Source organism: Athene noctua, chromosome 21 (assembly GCF_965140245.1).
Source record: "Athene noctua chromosome 21, bAthNoc1.hap1.1, whole genome shotgun sequence".
Classification (NCBI taxonomy): domain Eukaryota; kingdom Metazoa; phylum Chordata; class Aves; order Strigiformes; family Strigidae; genus Athene; species Athene noctua.
The window spans coordinates 10,617,498-10,634,182 of NC_134057.1; the positions used below are offsets into that span (position 1 = coordinate 10,617,498).

The 16,685-nt window shown below is 38.6% G+C and overlaps 1 protein-coding gene across 5 annotated transcripts in view; it reads right to left on the reverse strand.

The window, feature by feature from the left end:
• The window catches only part of WAPL (WAPL cohesin release factor), a 72,374-nt gene that overhangs the window by 26,819 nt on the left and 28,870 nt on the right, over positions 1-16,685 (reverse strand). For all 5 annotated transcript variants that reach the window (XM_074924461.1, XM_074924464.1, XM_074924460.1 and 2 more), the window contains exons 4-5: positions 14,198-14,316; positions 133-228 (exon numbers count right to left, since the gene is read on the reverse strand). In XM_074924461.1, coding sequence (XP_074780562.1) covers positions 133-228; positions 14,198-14,316 — 215 coding nt within the window. The remainder of the gene's footprint in view (positions 1-132; positions 229-14,197; positions 14,317-16,685) is intronic.

The window sequence follows — 16,685 nt, forward strand, 5'->3', positions numbered from 1 at the left end:
GCTCACATCACAAAGTGGACTTCATTCTGAATTACTGTGACATTACCAGGTATCAAGAACTTGTGTTTCAAAAAAATATCAGTGAATCTTAAAAGGAGATTTAATAAACTTGAGAAAAAACAGTCTACTTACTGGGACACTGGGAGTTTTCAAAACCGGTGGTGCTGGCAGAGCCTCTGATTCTGGCTGGTTCCAGTGTCTAGCATTATATACAGCTTTTGTGGGAGACTAAAAGATAAAGAAGAAAGTTATTTTTTAAGCAAATCTACCAGTAATCACTATATACTTCAAAAATTACTGCAGCGATAACGTAGCCAAATAAGTGAGCTTCATTTTTCACTTCTGTATTGCCAGCAACACAAGTTCTCAATACCAAATATCAGCAAACCTGAAAGACTTTGAAGCATCTGATGCTTTTAAAGACATACAGACCCATTCAAATGGCAAAAGACATGATGTATATTTCAAGAACTTTTCAGTTTTTCTATTTTTAGGATTTATTTAAAGACAAAAAGTCTGCAACCATCCTATAGACAAGAACAGGGAAAAAAAGCCATATTAGCCAACACTATGTCAGTAGAAAACATGATCAGTTTAGAATCAAAATGTAGGGCTGATGGAGACTTTGATGCTTGGAGGAATAGAAAACACTCAGATAAAATGCTTTAATCCATATTTATAAATTCAGGAAGGAGAAAAAGGGCTTCTTCTCAAAACTGTGTCAAGGCAAACCAAAATTCATCAACATTTACTGTCCTTGAATTTTTGGGAAATACAGTATAATTCTTAGAGGAAGCAATTACAGAAATATATAGAAAATAGAAAGAGAATAGAGAAAAAAAATTGAATTCTATTTCTAGCATCTGAGTTTACCAATCTAATTGCATAATATTCCAGACTAATAAACCATTACCATTTTCACCATTTCCCAAGATGCCATATATTGTGGAGACTGTATAACTACATACCTCCTCACACACACTTATACAGCATTTTAAATGCGGAAAAATATTTTTTTTTTAAATTTGGACATTAAAAATAATTATTTTTTTTATCAAAGTATCAATGTTTAAAACAGATACTGGCTCACAGAGGGGCTACATGTAGCAAACCCAGCAGCACCAGCTATGGATTGAACACCATTCTATGAAGTCTAACCAAGTTTTTGGCATGTTGAAAGCCAGAAAGTAGATTTTTTTAAGTCAAGAGTTTCTGTATTACTGTTAAAACTTTACCGTGCTGCATCCTTCCATTCTTTACGAGAAGATAAAGCCCTGACTAACAAAACTTCAAAGAATATTAGCAGAATGAAAATCTCAGCTATGAGTTTTCAGAGCCCAAAAAACCTGTCAAGCACTACATCATTTCAGATTCCAGACAAGAGAAAAGCCTCTTTCCCTCCTACAGTGAGCGTTGATGTGGTCATAAGAAACAACTGGATTTTTAAATTATTTTTTTTAAGCCATGCTCATGTGCTGTTCTGCAACAAATATACAATGGCCATATCTCAACAGTTTTATCTCTTTTCCAAGCAAATTTCAATAATACATTTTCAGGTGATGGATATACAAAGTCCTTCAGCAGCCACACATAGGAATACCAAAATAAGGTTTTTTGATAATTTCAATTTTTAACTTTCCCAAGCAACAGAAGCACTAACTTACCCCATTTCCTGACAGTCTCACCAAGCTCAAAGAGTTAAACTGAGAAACCAGTTTCAAGTTTGTGCTGCTACAGTTACAAGAGGACAACTCTGTCCACAAATAGGAAGACGGTGTCATATAGATCCTTATTTGAAAAGAGGTTAACTGCTGACAAAATGGTTAAAAAGGAAAAAACTCTTTTTCCTACATATTTCCAAGTAGCAAATTCTAACCCAGTATGGGACCTGGGGTTTGCAATGAACAATGGACAACTTTGTAACGAAGATGCTGTTTTAATTTTTAAGATATGATGTTCCACAGATGTCTATAATAGAAAAGAACCACTGAGCACTTTCTAGATACTCACTTTTTGTCTTGAATTACTCACAACTGTTCGAGAATTCCTCAGTGCATACTGATTGGGAAGAGAGAGTATGAGTTTCTGGGAGCCATATCCTGGTCTACAGGATAATTCAAGGAAATAACACAATTCTATCAAGTAACCAGCATGAAAGTACAGCATATATTTAGGATTAGCTTCAGCTGATGCATAATTCTTCTTAACCTTGCAGAGGAACCTAACTACTACAATTCTGACAGCAATGTACTGTGTCACAGCTGCCAGCAGTCCTAACAAAAAAGGGTATTCTTTATCAATAGTCCCAAATCTCAGTTAGAGTCTCAAACACTATTCCATCCCTGCTTAAAAGATACCGATACATTCCTATTCCGGAATTTCCCGTCTGGGAGCTCCACGCTGCACAGCAGCTTTTCAGGTCTGTAACAGCAGTGCCCGGCTCTGTGTGCGCGGCTCTGTGTGCCCGGCTCTGTGTGCCCGGCAGGGAGACGCACCCCACGCAACGCCGTCCTCGACTCGGCTCCACACAGAAACAACGCGGGCACGGATCAAGGCAGGCTCTGCTGCTGCAGGACTCCCATTTTTATGAAGTTGGAGAGAAAAGCACACCACGCTTGCTGCCACAGTACGTAAAGCCTCTGCCTGTGCCCCACCTGCGCGTCCCTCCTCCTCGTGCCTTGCGCTCTGCGACAAAGCAAGCCAGGGGCAGGCTGGGCAGGCAGAGCCACGCTGCCATCCGAGCTCGTCTTGCTCTGAGGTAGCAGTTGGGACAGGTCCTTGCTGCCTGTGGGACAGGAGTGTCTGCAGCCTTGGGTTTTCAAAATTCAGCACCTCTGCTGCGTTCACGTGTGTACGGCAAGGAAGCACGGATGACAGAGATCAAGTTCAGTGCTACGATAGGGAATAACAATGAAGTACACAAACAGCTGTGCCAGCGTAATCAAAAGCTCCACACTATTGCCTTCAGCAGAGAGCAACAGCTGATGTGCAGGAGAGTTCAACGGGGCAAACAGATAAAGACAATTTCTTCTAAATACTCAGGGCTGAGAGGCTTCCCAGGTCAAAGATGGCATCCTTTTTATTTAACAGTCAAAATGGGCTTTTCTTCCCTCACTTTCCTTAATCCCTTAATAAATCAAAAGCCAGGGCATCCCAAAGCATTCTGTGACAAGGCAATGCTTAGGCATTACCAATGCAATATGAGAGACACATTTTATGTAAGAAATCAAGTCATGCCACCAATAAAAGCCTGTTTTGAGAAATGAAGATGTCTTCATTTAATGGCTCTCTTGTAAAAGAAACTAAACTGTAACTGAAAATGGTAATTATTTCAAACCTCAAATACCTATGGAAGGTTAGTCTTAGCCACTACCCCTTTTAATATTTTCCACTTTTAGATCAAAGTAATTCTGCCTGTGATTCCATGCCTTCCCAGTAATATTTCATTAAAGAGTAGACACTGCTCCCTACCATCCCTGCCATCTGGTCCAGTATCCTGTCTCACACTGACTGCACAGCTCAGCCACCAAACACACCTGTGAAAATCTAACACTGCTTTCCCAAGAAATATGTTCTAATCGTTTCTAACATATTTTGCAGAGACTTTGGAGCCTCTCTTCCAACTCACACGGACATGGTCATGGCAAATACATCTCTCTCCTTTACAACCACCGCTTAAAGCAACCTTCACATTTTCCCTTGCAACACAAAACAAAGATGAATTTCCAAGGCAACTGCAAAGAAACGGTGCCAATATTGATTAATCAGCAAGCACCCTGTAGTCTTGTTCTAGATTTCGGTTCTGTGACACAGTAGCCAGGAAAAGTATCAAAGATCAAATGAATGCTAGTGAAGGGCTTGATTGGTTTGGTTTTGGTGGTGTTGTTTTTTTTTTTTTAAATAACTCAAATGCTTGTGATAACAAGCTACTGTGAAGAAGCAACACCAATATTTAAGTAGCAGTCATTTAAGAAACTGATTAATTTCCTCTTAAAGACAACCTTGCAATTATTCAAATAACATGTACTTTTCTTTAAGAATTCTTCCTCTCAAGATTAACTTAGAATAGATGCAAGTGGAAGTACATCCCTCCTTTGAATTCTGTGATCTTAAGGCAAGTGAGTTCTGCAATATTAATCAGGTGTAAGAGCTTCTGCTCAAGAGCAGAAGTTTCTTTTTTTTTCATATGTATAGAACTGACAGATGTTTACACACAGATAGACGTTTGAAAGGGTGCAAATATTCCAGTGAGGGCATAAAGCACACCGCACCGTGAGACTCCGCATGCGGTTCTGGGGGGTGAACCGAGATGCAGAGCCAGAACTAATGCCAGGGATTTTATGAAACGCACAGGGCTGTCAGTTTTGTAAGATCATCTCCAAATGGCATAAACTGTGGGTCATGCTCAGCCTCCCAACCCTGAAAGCCTCCAAGCTGAAATTTTCAAGAGTTGGCACTCTGCACATACTGATGCAGCACTGCCTGCCATTCACAGATATAAGAATAGCAGAAAATTAAGAGCCAGGGACATGAGTCATACTGAAAATACTAGCAAAACAAGAAAGACAGCAGCTATTTGCAGGCAAAAATTGCTTTCCAAGGTAGAATTCAACAGCAAAAGAAAATCCCAAAACATTTTTAACAGGTATCCTGATAGATGCATTATTTATATATGAAGAATATTCTGTAAGACTTGTAAGTTATGTCAGATGCTCATCAAAACTACAAGTTCCAAAAAAACTCCAATAAACCAAAATATATGATTATTTACCACTCTGTATTCACAATTGTTAAGAGTACTACTCTGTCCTGCATGTCTCACTTTCAACAGGAAAAAGATAAGTATGTTATGCAGCACTGAACTAATCCTAAAGGACTGTTTGTTTTGAAAAGGGAAAGGAATGAACATCCATTCAGAGCAAAGAAAAGAAAAAGTTACACTTCAAACCAGGAAGATGGAATATCAGTTCAGCAGAGGCTGATGCACGTGCATATAACACTGTTAGTTTGGACTCCAGGTAAGAGCAAATTTTCAACAGCAGTTAAAAATCAGAAGCAAATCAAGACCAAGTCATTATTCAGTGTTCAAAATGCGAACCGAATCTCCATTATTTGGATCACAGTAGCAGATTAATGCTCATGAATCACCTCTGGGTGCCGTGGACTACTTAATTGTGAGCTGCTATACCAGTTAATGAAGTACATAAAAAAATACACATGGACACAGTAGACAACTACAAGTTGTTAGTCAGACAAGGTTCAAAAGCATCAGCAGCAGACAACACAGTGAGCAGGGGTTAAAAAAAAAAGTGTCACTGAAGCTTTTCTTGCACCAGACTTCAGAAGAAGTGCAAAATGTTTTTTCTTCCTCAAAGCTCACAGGAGGCCTTCAGGGCAGAACACGACAACGGGCCAAACACCCAAGTGAAACATGGAAATTGAACTTGAAGAAACAGGACAGTTTCATAAATGTGAGATTTATTCTTTAACAGAAAGAGTTAATGGTGTTCTGTTGGGTACACTGTACTTACACTGAGCACACTCAAGACTGGTCAGCTCAGAAGCAGAAACCGTATGGTTATAATTACTAATTTGCCCTGAAACCTATGTTAAGTCTAATTAAAAGGGACAGGGTACAATAGTTTAGACACAGCGCCACAATACTGGAAACATATTACTTCAATCAAGAGAAGAAGAAAAACCTGCATCTGCCTGCGAGTAACTGTACTGGCACAAACACATCCTTGTAAAAACTGTTCCACAAAATCCCTGCCCTCTTTGTTGCTACACAAAGGCAGAGACACACGCACGCACACACACCCCCCACCCTCCCCGCCGTTAATCCTAATCTACTCAAAGTGTCTCAATCTATTAAGAGGAAAGCTTTACCAAATGCCAACAGCAATGAAATCCCAGTGGTCACAGGGTTGGGGTGCGTGCGTGCGCACACCCCCATAAGCGTTTCCATTTGGATCAGGAAAACATTTTGCAAGTAAATCTCCAGGACGTCCTCGGTTCTGACAATGTGGTTTGCATCACCAAGCCCGAGTACACTTACCTGATTCCCTTCCAATGAAACAAACTTGGAGACGCTCTTCCAGAGCGCGCTGCCCTGAGGCCGCCTGGCACTGGGCGCACCCTAAAGCGCATCACAGCAAAGCTAATTCAAAGCAGAAACTCCTGGATGTGCCTGAAGGGGACACTGGGCCCGAACCCCAAGTGTTTCATCCTCAAGATGTGCTTGTGTTGCCCCACACCATTATCTAAAGTACACGAGGTCACAGACCGAGGCGAGTGAACCAGCCACGCTCATACAGTAATGGGAGCTGTGAAGACAATTTTGCATATTCATCGGCATATAAAATTAAGCTCCCACTGGCAAATGAAACTGGTATATTTTAATCTCTTTGAGCATTTTTCCCATTTTAGAACTTTCTACAGGACTGAGGCCTTGTGCAATGTAACATTTATCCTACACAGTTATCCTGCGTTGCCTAATTACAAAAACACTGAGTTAATTACTGGGAACTACGCAACTCACGGTGGGGGCAGTGTGGAAACACGAAGACGCAAGAGAGAATCTGGTTTCAAAAATGTTTTAATGCATCTTTGCTTCTCGACTAAGAATTAATGCCTGTACGAGCTGAAAATATAAAACACAAAGCATTTTCCATTCAACTGAAAAGCGTTAAGAACACACAAGGGGAGAGATTTCCGTGCTTATTATTCGTTTGTTCCACTTGCCTCTGCGAGGACTTGGCCTGTTACCTGCACGTCGACCTTCCACCCCTACCTTTCTCAGAACAAAGCCATGTCTCAACTGATAAAATCTTTCTTGACACTGCACAGGAGACGAAATGCACCTACAATAATGTTCCTACCACAGTTCTACCCAACAGTTGCATATGGAGGACAGATGAGGAAGCAGTTTTGCCAGGTGGAAGGATCTCAGCTTGGCATCTACCAGAACACACCCTTCTTCACCACGGTTTAATGTGAAGGAGTGGGAAGAAAATCATTTTGATCAGTATCAAATGATTATTTTGAACTTGAACAGACCAATTTGCTTTCACTGTGAGATGGCTTCAAGGTGTTATGGCCCAACTCAACTCAGTCAAATTACAGTGGGTACTTCACCCTTCAAATTAGGTGACTAATCTAAAAACCTGCCAGTCCTGATTACTATCCTGTTTACTAACTTAAGAATTGGTTTTGGTCTATTTACATTATTTATAGAAGGAAAAAAAAAAAAATCCCTAAATGGTAAGCACTAGGAAGCCAGTATTAAATACGCTTACCAAAGAATCCAGTTTTCCAAAGGTTAAATGAAATAATTTTATCAATATGAAGCTTTGGTTTTTAACAAACCCACTATTTAAGAAACATATTTATCTTACCTTTTATCATCTCATTTTTTTAAAAATTAATTTTTATACCAGCAATATAAAAGTTGATCAAAATACACATGCTGTGTATAATTGGTTAGCACTCAGAACAGCTCATCCCTTGTGCATCATTCCACCAAATAATTTTTGGACAAAAAAACCCATAAAAAAACTCTTCAGTTCAGGACTGGGCAGACCATCTGCCAGAAGCACCAACCAGTAAATGAAAGGAATGTACTGCAGAAGCAGCAACATGCTGTCACAGGTTGTCAGATCTGACCACCTCAAACTGCTGATGAAACAGACTGCTGGCTTAGCACCGAACTGATACAAGCTGGAGATTTCACAGAATAATTTGATTGTCAAAATTCAGCTCAACTCCTCAACAGAGTCAAAATAGCAAATGTCAACTAACTAATAATCTTTCCAATTTAAAAAAAAAAGCAATTTTGAAATCCTAAATTAGGACACAAATAGCAGCTCACTGTATGTAGTATTAGCAGTTTAGTATCACTGAAAAAATGTTTTGCTATAACTGTTCACAACCTTTTGGTCTGACACTCTTTTCCTAAAGGTTATGCAAGATAAATACAAGCAGTTCTTTTAAAAATTAGCTCTTACTAGTCTACCCTGATCCTACTGTGAAATGTATGGAAAGGGCTATGACTGATACAGCAAAACTTTAGAATTACACTTCCATGGATGCTTTTCCAGGACTGTTTACCTCAAATATGCTATGGAAAAATATTTAACCTGAGCCTGTACACTGAAAGATAATCTTCAAATATAATAAATCTTAAAAAAAAAAAAAAAATTAAAGGAAATATCTTTTAAAATGTCATTTGGGGAAATGCAGGTTCTTTTGCAGGCAAGCAAAAACAAATACTATTTGCAGGATGTCTTTGATAAACATCTGCTTTAAAGTATAATACAAGCTAAATGGAAAACTACAGCTCACAGCACAGCCTAGTTTCTTTCCCCTCCCATGCACACGTCATTGCCATATTAGCTGTAAGATTACTCAGTCTAACCAAGAGCCATTGCATGGTTTCGTACTTCTCTGATTTCAAAACACTTTCAGAGATCAGGTACAAGTATTTCATCCTGGACTTCAAGTAAACTTAGACACAGCATTTGGTTCAAACTGATATTTATAGCTTCTTCCAGCCAGCACCAAGCACCAGTGGAAAAAGCTCACACCAACCCGTAAGAGATCTCATAGGTTATACCCTTAAACTTGTATTACAGTAAATCCTATTAGGAAAAACAGATTCACACAGAAGATTTATTTTCAAGGATTGACAGTTTCTCACAGTGCCCAAAATTTTTAACAAGGATATGGCAGCTCAGTGAAAAGAATTCACTCATGATAAAAACCTGCCTACAGGACAAGAAAGATGCAATTAAATAATCAACTATGGACTAGTTGCAGATCAAACTGAAGTCACACAAAAGAAAAAAAAAAAAATTTTTTTTTTTTTTTGCCAATTTTGCTGGGTCAGCACTTGATAACTGAAAATTAGTGCTGTTCACATAGTGATTTAACACGTCCTGCCAACTGGTCTGTCCCAAAAACACACCTGGAAATCTTGCACACATTTCTGTACCTTCTTGGGCACAAAACACAGCACTTATTCCTAAAACTTGAATAAAACATGAAAAGCAATAAATAGTTCCAGGGTTATGACTGGATCAAGTTTTTATCTTGGATACAGTGTTCAGAAGCAGTCTGTTGGCTAAGCCACGTCTGAATTCAGCAATGATTTCATTCATGTATTCAACACCACTGTCATGACTAACTCTATTAATGTCACTTGATCAAAGGAATGCATATAATCCTGCTAACGCCGGCTGTGTTTAGTGAGCATTTCTCAGTTGCAATGTTGACTTAACCAGGTTAAGATGACTTAATCTCTCTTCTTCGGTTCCCTCAACTGGGTGGATACAATTGTTTACAGTCTCCCAGTGAACCGAACTGGGATTTATGTGTTAAATGTTTCCTTTTAGGGGGGTATCTTTTTTAACACAGATGGGTTCCTCAATTTAGTTCAATACAGAACCTTGGGAAACTGAAGGAGAGAGGAAATGGGAGTGAGCAGGTGGAGCAAAAGGAGAGCAAAGGCAGCTTCGCCAAAGACTTCTGTTGGTTATTTTCTGTCTTTTTCAGGAAAAAACAGTCCTTGCAGTAGGCAGGGCTTTGCTGGGTTTGGGGTTTTTTTGGTGATTGGGCTTTTTTGGTTGATTTTTTTTTTTAATGCGTAATACAAGATCTCGGCTTTTCCTGACAAATGCATTTCACATTACTGGAATGACTTTCAAGCAGTGCCACTGTTAAAAAACAAGGAAAGTTCTTTGCACTGGAAACTCTGTGGTCCAGTACTTGAGTGGCCCAAAGGAAACACTGTGCTAATCAAGTAAAGGAGGCAAAGAGGTTTTTCCATACCTTACCCTGTACAAGCCAATGCGTGCACACAATAGGGGAAAAAAAAACCCCAACCTCTACACTGATGTAATGTTGTTCTTCCCATTCACTGTGCACACGTGGGGGAATATCTAGAGAGCCACAATCCAGAGAGGTTTTCTAGAGGTACCACCTCAACAAGCGAGTTTAGAGAAATTTCTTCAGGCATAACAGGACACAAGAATACAAAAAAAAATAAACTAGTTTGAATTTGTTTATAAACATTCAATTCTCATGGCAAAAGTGATTAGTTAAGGGAAATACACAAATTTTAAGTGAAGTCAGAAGTCACTCAGCAATGGATTAGCACTCAGGTCAGTTTTAGTTTGAACAGTCCATGAATCACTAGCGTAGACTCCCCATGCAGCGAGTACCTTCCTCCTCATGTTACCAATCACAGAAAGTGTATGTTTTATCTTCTCAAGAAAATCTCAGTCTTTTATAGGTGCTAAACTGCATTCTGTCAATTCATAAAGCATGGAAGCTTTATGAAATATCAACCTCTAAGAAATTAATTCCGAAAGACTAATTTGTAAAGGTAAATAAAATCCTGACACAGCTTGAAATCTCATGCTACTTTGAGAAAACACACCGTGGAGACTGCCTTTGGGTATGTCTACTTGAAAGAGTCAGTGCTTTTTGCTGTTATACCTCCTTTGTCTCACTCCATGCGACAGAGTAAGTCTCCCATATGTCTTAGCAGCACTGAAAAGCACTAACAGAAGGATTACAGTCTTCCCTGTCTCCTTGGCCCCTCAAGCTGAAATGCTCCCATACCTTATAATTTTGATTTGCAACTCTATTTACATTCTTACCTTGGAATATTCAAAGGTAATCAGTATTCACCTTGTCTCAGTTGGTTTCCTATGGCCAGAGGCAGAACTAAGATCAGCGTAGAGCTGCAGGTTACTCTTTAGCACACGTTTCCAGTTCAACAGCAGAGGGCCATCCCAGAAAATTTGCAGTTCAGAGGGTTTGGTGGTCCTGAATGACATGCTGGACAAGAGAACCGCTGAACTGACAGTACAGCTCTGGCACAAAATACCAGGCAGTCATCAACTTCTAGGACCGATCAATCAAAAGATTAAGTTTGGGGATAGACTAGTTCTCTTTATTTTACATTTCTACCTTGGTTTTTTTCCAGGTTCCTATTTAGAGACATGCATAATTTGCATTAGACCACTGGGAACTGTTACAGAGTATTCCTACAAAAACTGATTTCTCCTCATATCCTGACTCCAGCCCAAGTTTGTGGTGAGAGGGGCAGGAGCAAGAAATCTCAGGAAACAATTTTTATGGACCCTATTTTCAAGCCTTCAGTCTGAGTAGATTTGGACCACAGCAACAAAAAGTTCGTGTGTACCTTACTGGGTTTTGCCTGATAACTGAGAATTAGCTTCATCTGTAGAAGGGGAAGGAAGCCCAACGGGACCAGCAGGTGGGCACATCACAGCCCCATAGAGTTCCCCACCTTTTGTGCTAGAGCACGAGTTACTGAACCAGTTGAATTAAAATTGTAAACAGCTGCAAACAAACTTTTGCAGATGTTACTCATGTATGCTTCACACCCATAATTTGCAAGTCAACTAATGCCAGTATTTATGTACTGTAAGTACATAATTATGTTGCTACAGAACTTAATATTCCCCCTGTAACTCAGGCTCAGGATAAAGAGATTTAATTCACTTAAAAGCAGAATTCTGGTGGAGACTTTACATACCTCCTATAATGTACATGCTACTGCAACTCTTATGCTCGTTATGATGTGTGTGAACACCCCGGGATTCAGTGAGACTCCTTACGTTAAACGCAGTTCTCAGAAACACTGTCATTCACTAAGTCAATAAGGTCTGTAATCTTTTATTACCCATATGCTCAAAGTTTCAAGAACTGGACTTTAACATTAGAGTACAATGGTCAAGTTTCAAAAGCACAAACAAGCACGAGAGTCCTGCTGCCTACGAACTGGAAAAAATACTTCTGCTTTGTGGATCTACTGGAGTTTAACCATACCACCTGCTGCTTCCTGAGGAACACAGCTGTTTGCTTTTCAGTTCAGCGTGATGCAAAGTGCCCTACCTCTAACACAGCAGAAAATAATACTATACCCGCTAGTTTCTACAAGAAAAAAGGTGGTGAGACAGTGAAGAAGTTCCAGAGATCATTTTTTAGTTTTGGTCTGTTTAATACTTTTAGTCCTTTTTTTTTTTTTTTCATTCCCAGAATGAAAATTCCCTTAAAATGCGACTGAGATTAAGAGTCTCTATCTCTAGTTTAGGAAGATAATTATAGCGTCTCTAATTACCATCAAAACAAGTTTTACAAGCTTTTTCAGTAACTCCATGTAACAGTTGTATGATTAGAGAACATTAAAGTTTAAAAGCTGAATCGCAATTACAGCAATTTCTACTTCTAGGTCCATTATATCACTACAGGGTCAAAAAGGCTGTTTAATTCTCACCCTTCCCACATAAGTTTAGTCCCAGTTGAGAATTTTCTAGAGTTGAAACCATTTTTTCTCAGAGTACGATACTGCCATAAGTTTTTTTCCCCCCACATCATTTCATGATATATACATTCAAAACTAATTAAACCCCCTTTCCTATAAACATTAAACAAGTAACACATAAAATGCCATTATAGAATAGTATTTGAAGCATATAAATATTAAACATTTTTATTTAAAAAAGTGTTATTTACCAGAACACCCACAGCTGTTTTAATGCTGCTAAAAAATACAGCAAAAAATGTACAGTTAAATTTACATTCCCTGTGCTTCTGTTTCTCAGCCTATTGTAACACGTTCACTGATAGGAGGCTGATTCTTAAAAACTGGTTATTTAATCAGCAGAAGCTGAGCAACTCTCATCTGTAAGAAATACTATTTATGTTCTGAAAAGACCCTCCTCACTTATCAATAGCCTGACTTCAAACTCTGGAGGCAAGAGCTCCCCATTCTGTCCAGAGTCACGAAGCAACAAAGAGAGATTTTTTTTTCCAAGAGGACATTACAAGTGACAGTACTTACTGGTCATGTGTCCTCCCAAACGAAAATATTCCCTTGCCTGTTTTGAGAAATAAATCAAATTTGCCCTCCTTTGTCCACCCACAAATCCACATTTTAAATGGAAAATGATTCTACAGCAACACAGCTGGGGAGATACTAAATCTTCTGGTTCTGGAAGTGCAAAAAGAACCTTAAAAAATTATTTCAAGTGAAACTATCACGTACCAAAAGTAATTAGGTACCTTTATGAGAAATTTTAGAGTGTGATCTAATTCTTTAGGAAAAATAACAAGGAAAATTAAAAAATAATAATTTAGAACTGTTAAGACTGCTGAACATATTCTGAACACATACAAAGGAGAGTTTCTATTACAGCATGCAGCTGCTGAGTCTTGCAAAACTGATGGAACTCAAAGGGAAAGGAGAAATACAAGTGCATTTCCCTCTCCAGTTCCCTCTTTCTACTATTACACCAGTTCTGGATTGCAACCATGTCGAGACAGCTATTCTCCTCACCAGACAATGGGAACTTGTTATGCAAAAAGCATCTGAAAAGGCCTGTAACCATCAAATAATGAGTGTCCTGGACAATCAAGTCATAAAAACTTCATTTAATGGAGATTACATCGATCCCACTATTGCAAACTTTCACCTAACAGCTGAACACAATTTTTGCTGTGTGCACATTCTTAAAAGCCTCAAAATACTGAGTAACCTATAATAAGAGGTAAGATAAACCACACCTAGCATCAACAAAATGAATAAGCTCCATTCACAGTATGAAAGGGCAAATTCATACTGAATGCACATAGCTTGGGTATATGGGGGTGGGACTGGGGGTTACTTTTCTTCTTTTCATGAAAAGGAAAAAAAAAATCTCACTTTTCCACGTGCTATTGAGGCACTTGTCCTTATAAAGTTTATACCAATGCCAAACTTAAAGCTTTTAGAAAGCATTAATTATATATCATCGTAGGTATTTCTTTGGAGAGCAAAGAAAAAAAAAAAAAAAGGAAAAACCAAACCACACAGCATTTAATAGTGCTCTGCTTTAACAGTCATCTAGAAGGGAATGTATCTACATTGCACGTTACCATCATGCAGCCCCAGACTTGCATCTGGAAAGTGAAATTCCCAGCAATTCATACAAAAATTTTGCACTTGAAGGTTTTACCTTTCCAGATCTAATCTTAAAAGCCACAAAATTATTGCAAGTGCAGATGCAAACTGCAACAAAAGCCTCTTTATATATATATATATATATATATATATATATATATATAATAAATACTGAACAGTTAATTAAAATAAGAACTTTGTCTTGGGCTCAGTATTATTACTCACCCGCTTTGGCCCACTAAAAATCTTCCTGGTGTTTTCCTTAGATTTATCACCTTGTTTATTTGTGGATTTCTTATTGCCTTCGGGCACACCAGATGCATCCTCTGAAAACTCCAGAAGATCTGTAAAATGTAAATATAGACATGAAACAACCATACTGAAAGCTGTTGAACTGCTGGAGCATTTCGTGCATCGGACATTTCCACATGTAGAGCTTCTGAAATACAATAAACAAACAATCTTCATCAGAAATCAACTTTAAAGCCGAACACAGTTCTGGATGGAGCTTAGGTTTACTAAATGGACTGTCATAATACACAGAAGATAGAATACAAGGTACACTGTCACGATCATGATAGTATCTCTTGCCCACTGTGTAAGCTTCAAGTTATTATTTCCCATTTTTCACTCCTGTGAATCCCAGGTTACCTTTTATAGTGCTTATGTATGGCTTGCTGTTACAACTCTGTGCAGCAGAGGAATTAAACAGTAGATGGGGTTCCTCAAAAGCGTGAAATTAAGAGATTTAGAAGAATATTTCTCACTACAATTACAGTACTAAACAATTGATCCTACTCCACTTCTCCTGAAGTCAGCCTGTTTATATTTGCCTATTCTGCTACAAAAAGTATTTAAAAAAAATGGTCATCAGCTCAGAAAGGGGTCAGCTAGAAGCAACCACTGAAGTGACCTTTCAACATACTCAATACTGGCTTTACCAGTAGTTCTAGTCCTCAGTTTTGGACTGTAAATCTGAACTTGACTGATCTAAGTAAACTCTTGTCCTATTTTTTTTTCTCTAGACTTGTGTTGTGTTTGAAGCATTATCCCTTGGAGACCAGTTTTTTTACTCAGTATAAACCAGAAGTTACCATCACCTTCAAGATGGAAATAAAGACAGACACAGAGAAGCACTGTTTCATCTGATATACAGTTTAGAAAACTGATCTATTCCAGAGAAGCTGCTGCTACTTGAAAACTGCAGAAATACAAGCAGGTTGGATAGGTTCCTCTAATCCCAAGTGCCCTCACATCCAGTAACCAGGACCAGTCCAGTGCCTAGGTGAGGAGGGAATCAAAAGTAAATCAGGCAAGTAAATTTCTAATGGCACTCACAAGGACACAGAAGTGATCTAGTCTGGGGGATGTAAGTATTCTTAAAATAAGGCTCAAAAGTTTCTTAAATTGCAGTAAATTTCAGTGGGCTTGGCAGCACCAGACCCAGCCTCACATTCCAGACCACTGGTTTTCAGTTTAGTTGTATTTAAGTTGTTCTTAAACTCTAGCGCTGACAACATCAACAACCCCTCTGAAAATAGCTGACTTGAAAAGATGCTTTGATAAAATTAGTCTAACAGAGAAAAAAAAACATTACAGACTGATTCTCATTAACTGAAATAAAGCAAAACTACTTGCAAATCTATGTAAGAGTCAACTTAGTCTTTTGGTGGAACGCATCAAAGGAGTCAACTGTTTTGATACACAACCTTACAAATCCTGAAATATTTTAGAAGCAGCCAGGCACTGACTGTAATCCCCAAAGAAAAGACAAACCAACAGAACTTGAACCCTCCTATTGTAGATTAAAAGCTAAAAAATAACTCACTTGTCCTACATTTCTGGAGCGACTTGCATGTTTGTAATTACTGTAGTCATGTTTTCACCCACCAAATCAGCACAATAATTTGTGCCTTGTGCTAAGACTTGGAGCTGATATTGTGGTTAATAATGACTAACAGTGCTCTGTATCAACTAAGCCACAACTTTAAAATCATCTAAGTTTGTCTGAATTCTACTCCTGTGTGATACTGAAATAACCCGTTTAAATTAGGCAATTTTAAATTCAAAGAAACTTCTCGATAAGAACGTTTTAACTCCTACTTACAATAGGACAATTTTGCATTTTTTGACATTGCTAGCATAGCAATCACTTTCAAGATTAGTTTCATAATATTATCTGGGATGCTTTTATTTGAGCAATGCTCTTTGAGGCCTTCTAGGTATCCTAAAAGCACTCTGCATATGTTATCTCACCAGATTTCCAAATCCAACCTAAACAGGGTGTAGGGGAGAAGTCTTCTCTTAATATTAACTGAGCCAGGCAAAGACACGAGTAGTTGGTAAGCAGGAACTCCAACGAAGCTGTTTTCCACTGGCTCTCTCTTGTAGGGATGGGGGTTTTTCCACCTCACAGAAGATGAACATGTTCACCTTTTTCTCAATACGAAAGCATGTAAGGCCTCTTCTCCTCTACCCAACCATTTTGAAGGCATTTATAATCTTTGAGATAATTTGCCTGTCTCGGCTTAAATTGGAAAAATGTTCCAAGACCAACTAGAAGGCAACACCACAGTAAATCTCCTGGGGAAAAACAACACACTTTTGTTTTAGTGCCTAAGGGTAATTGTGCAGAAGATTTTGAAGTCCAAACAGGATCTGCCTTTGAGGACACTGATGTACTTTTAACTGGCTAAAAGTATTTACCAATTAA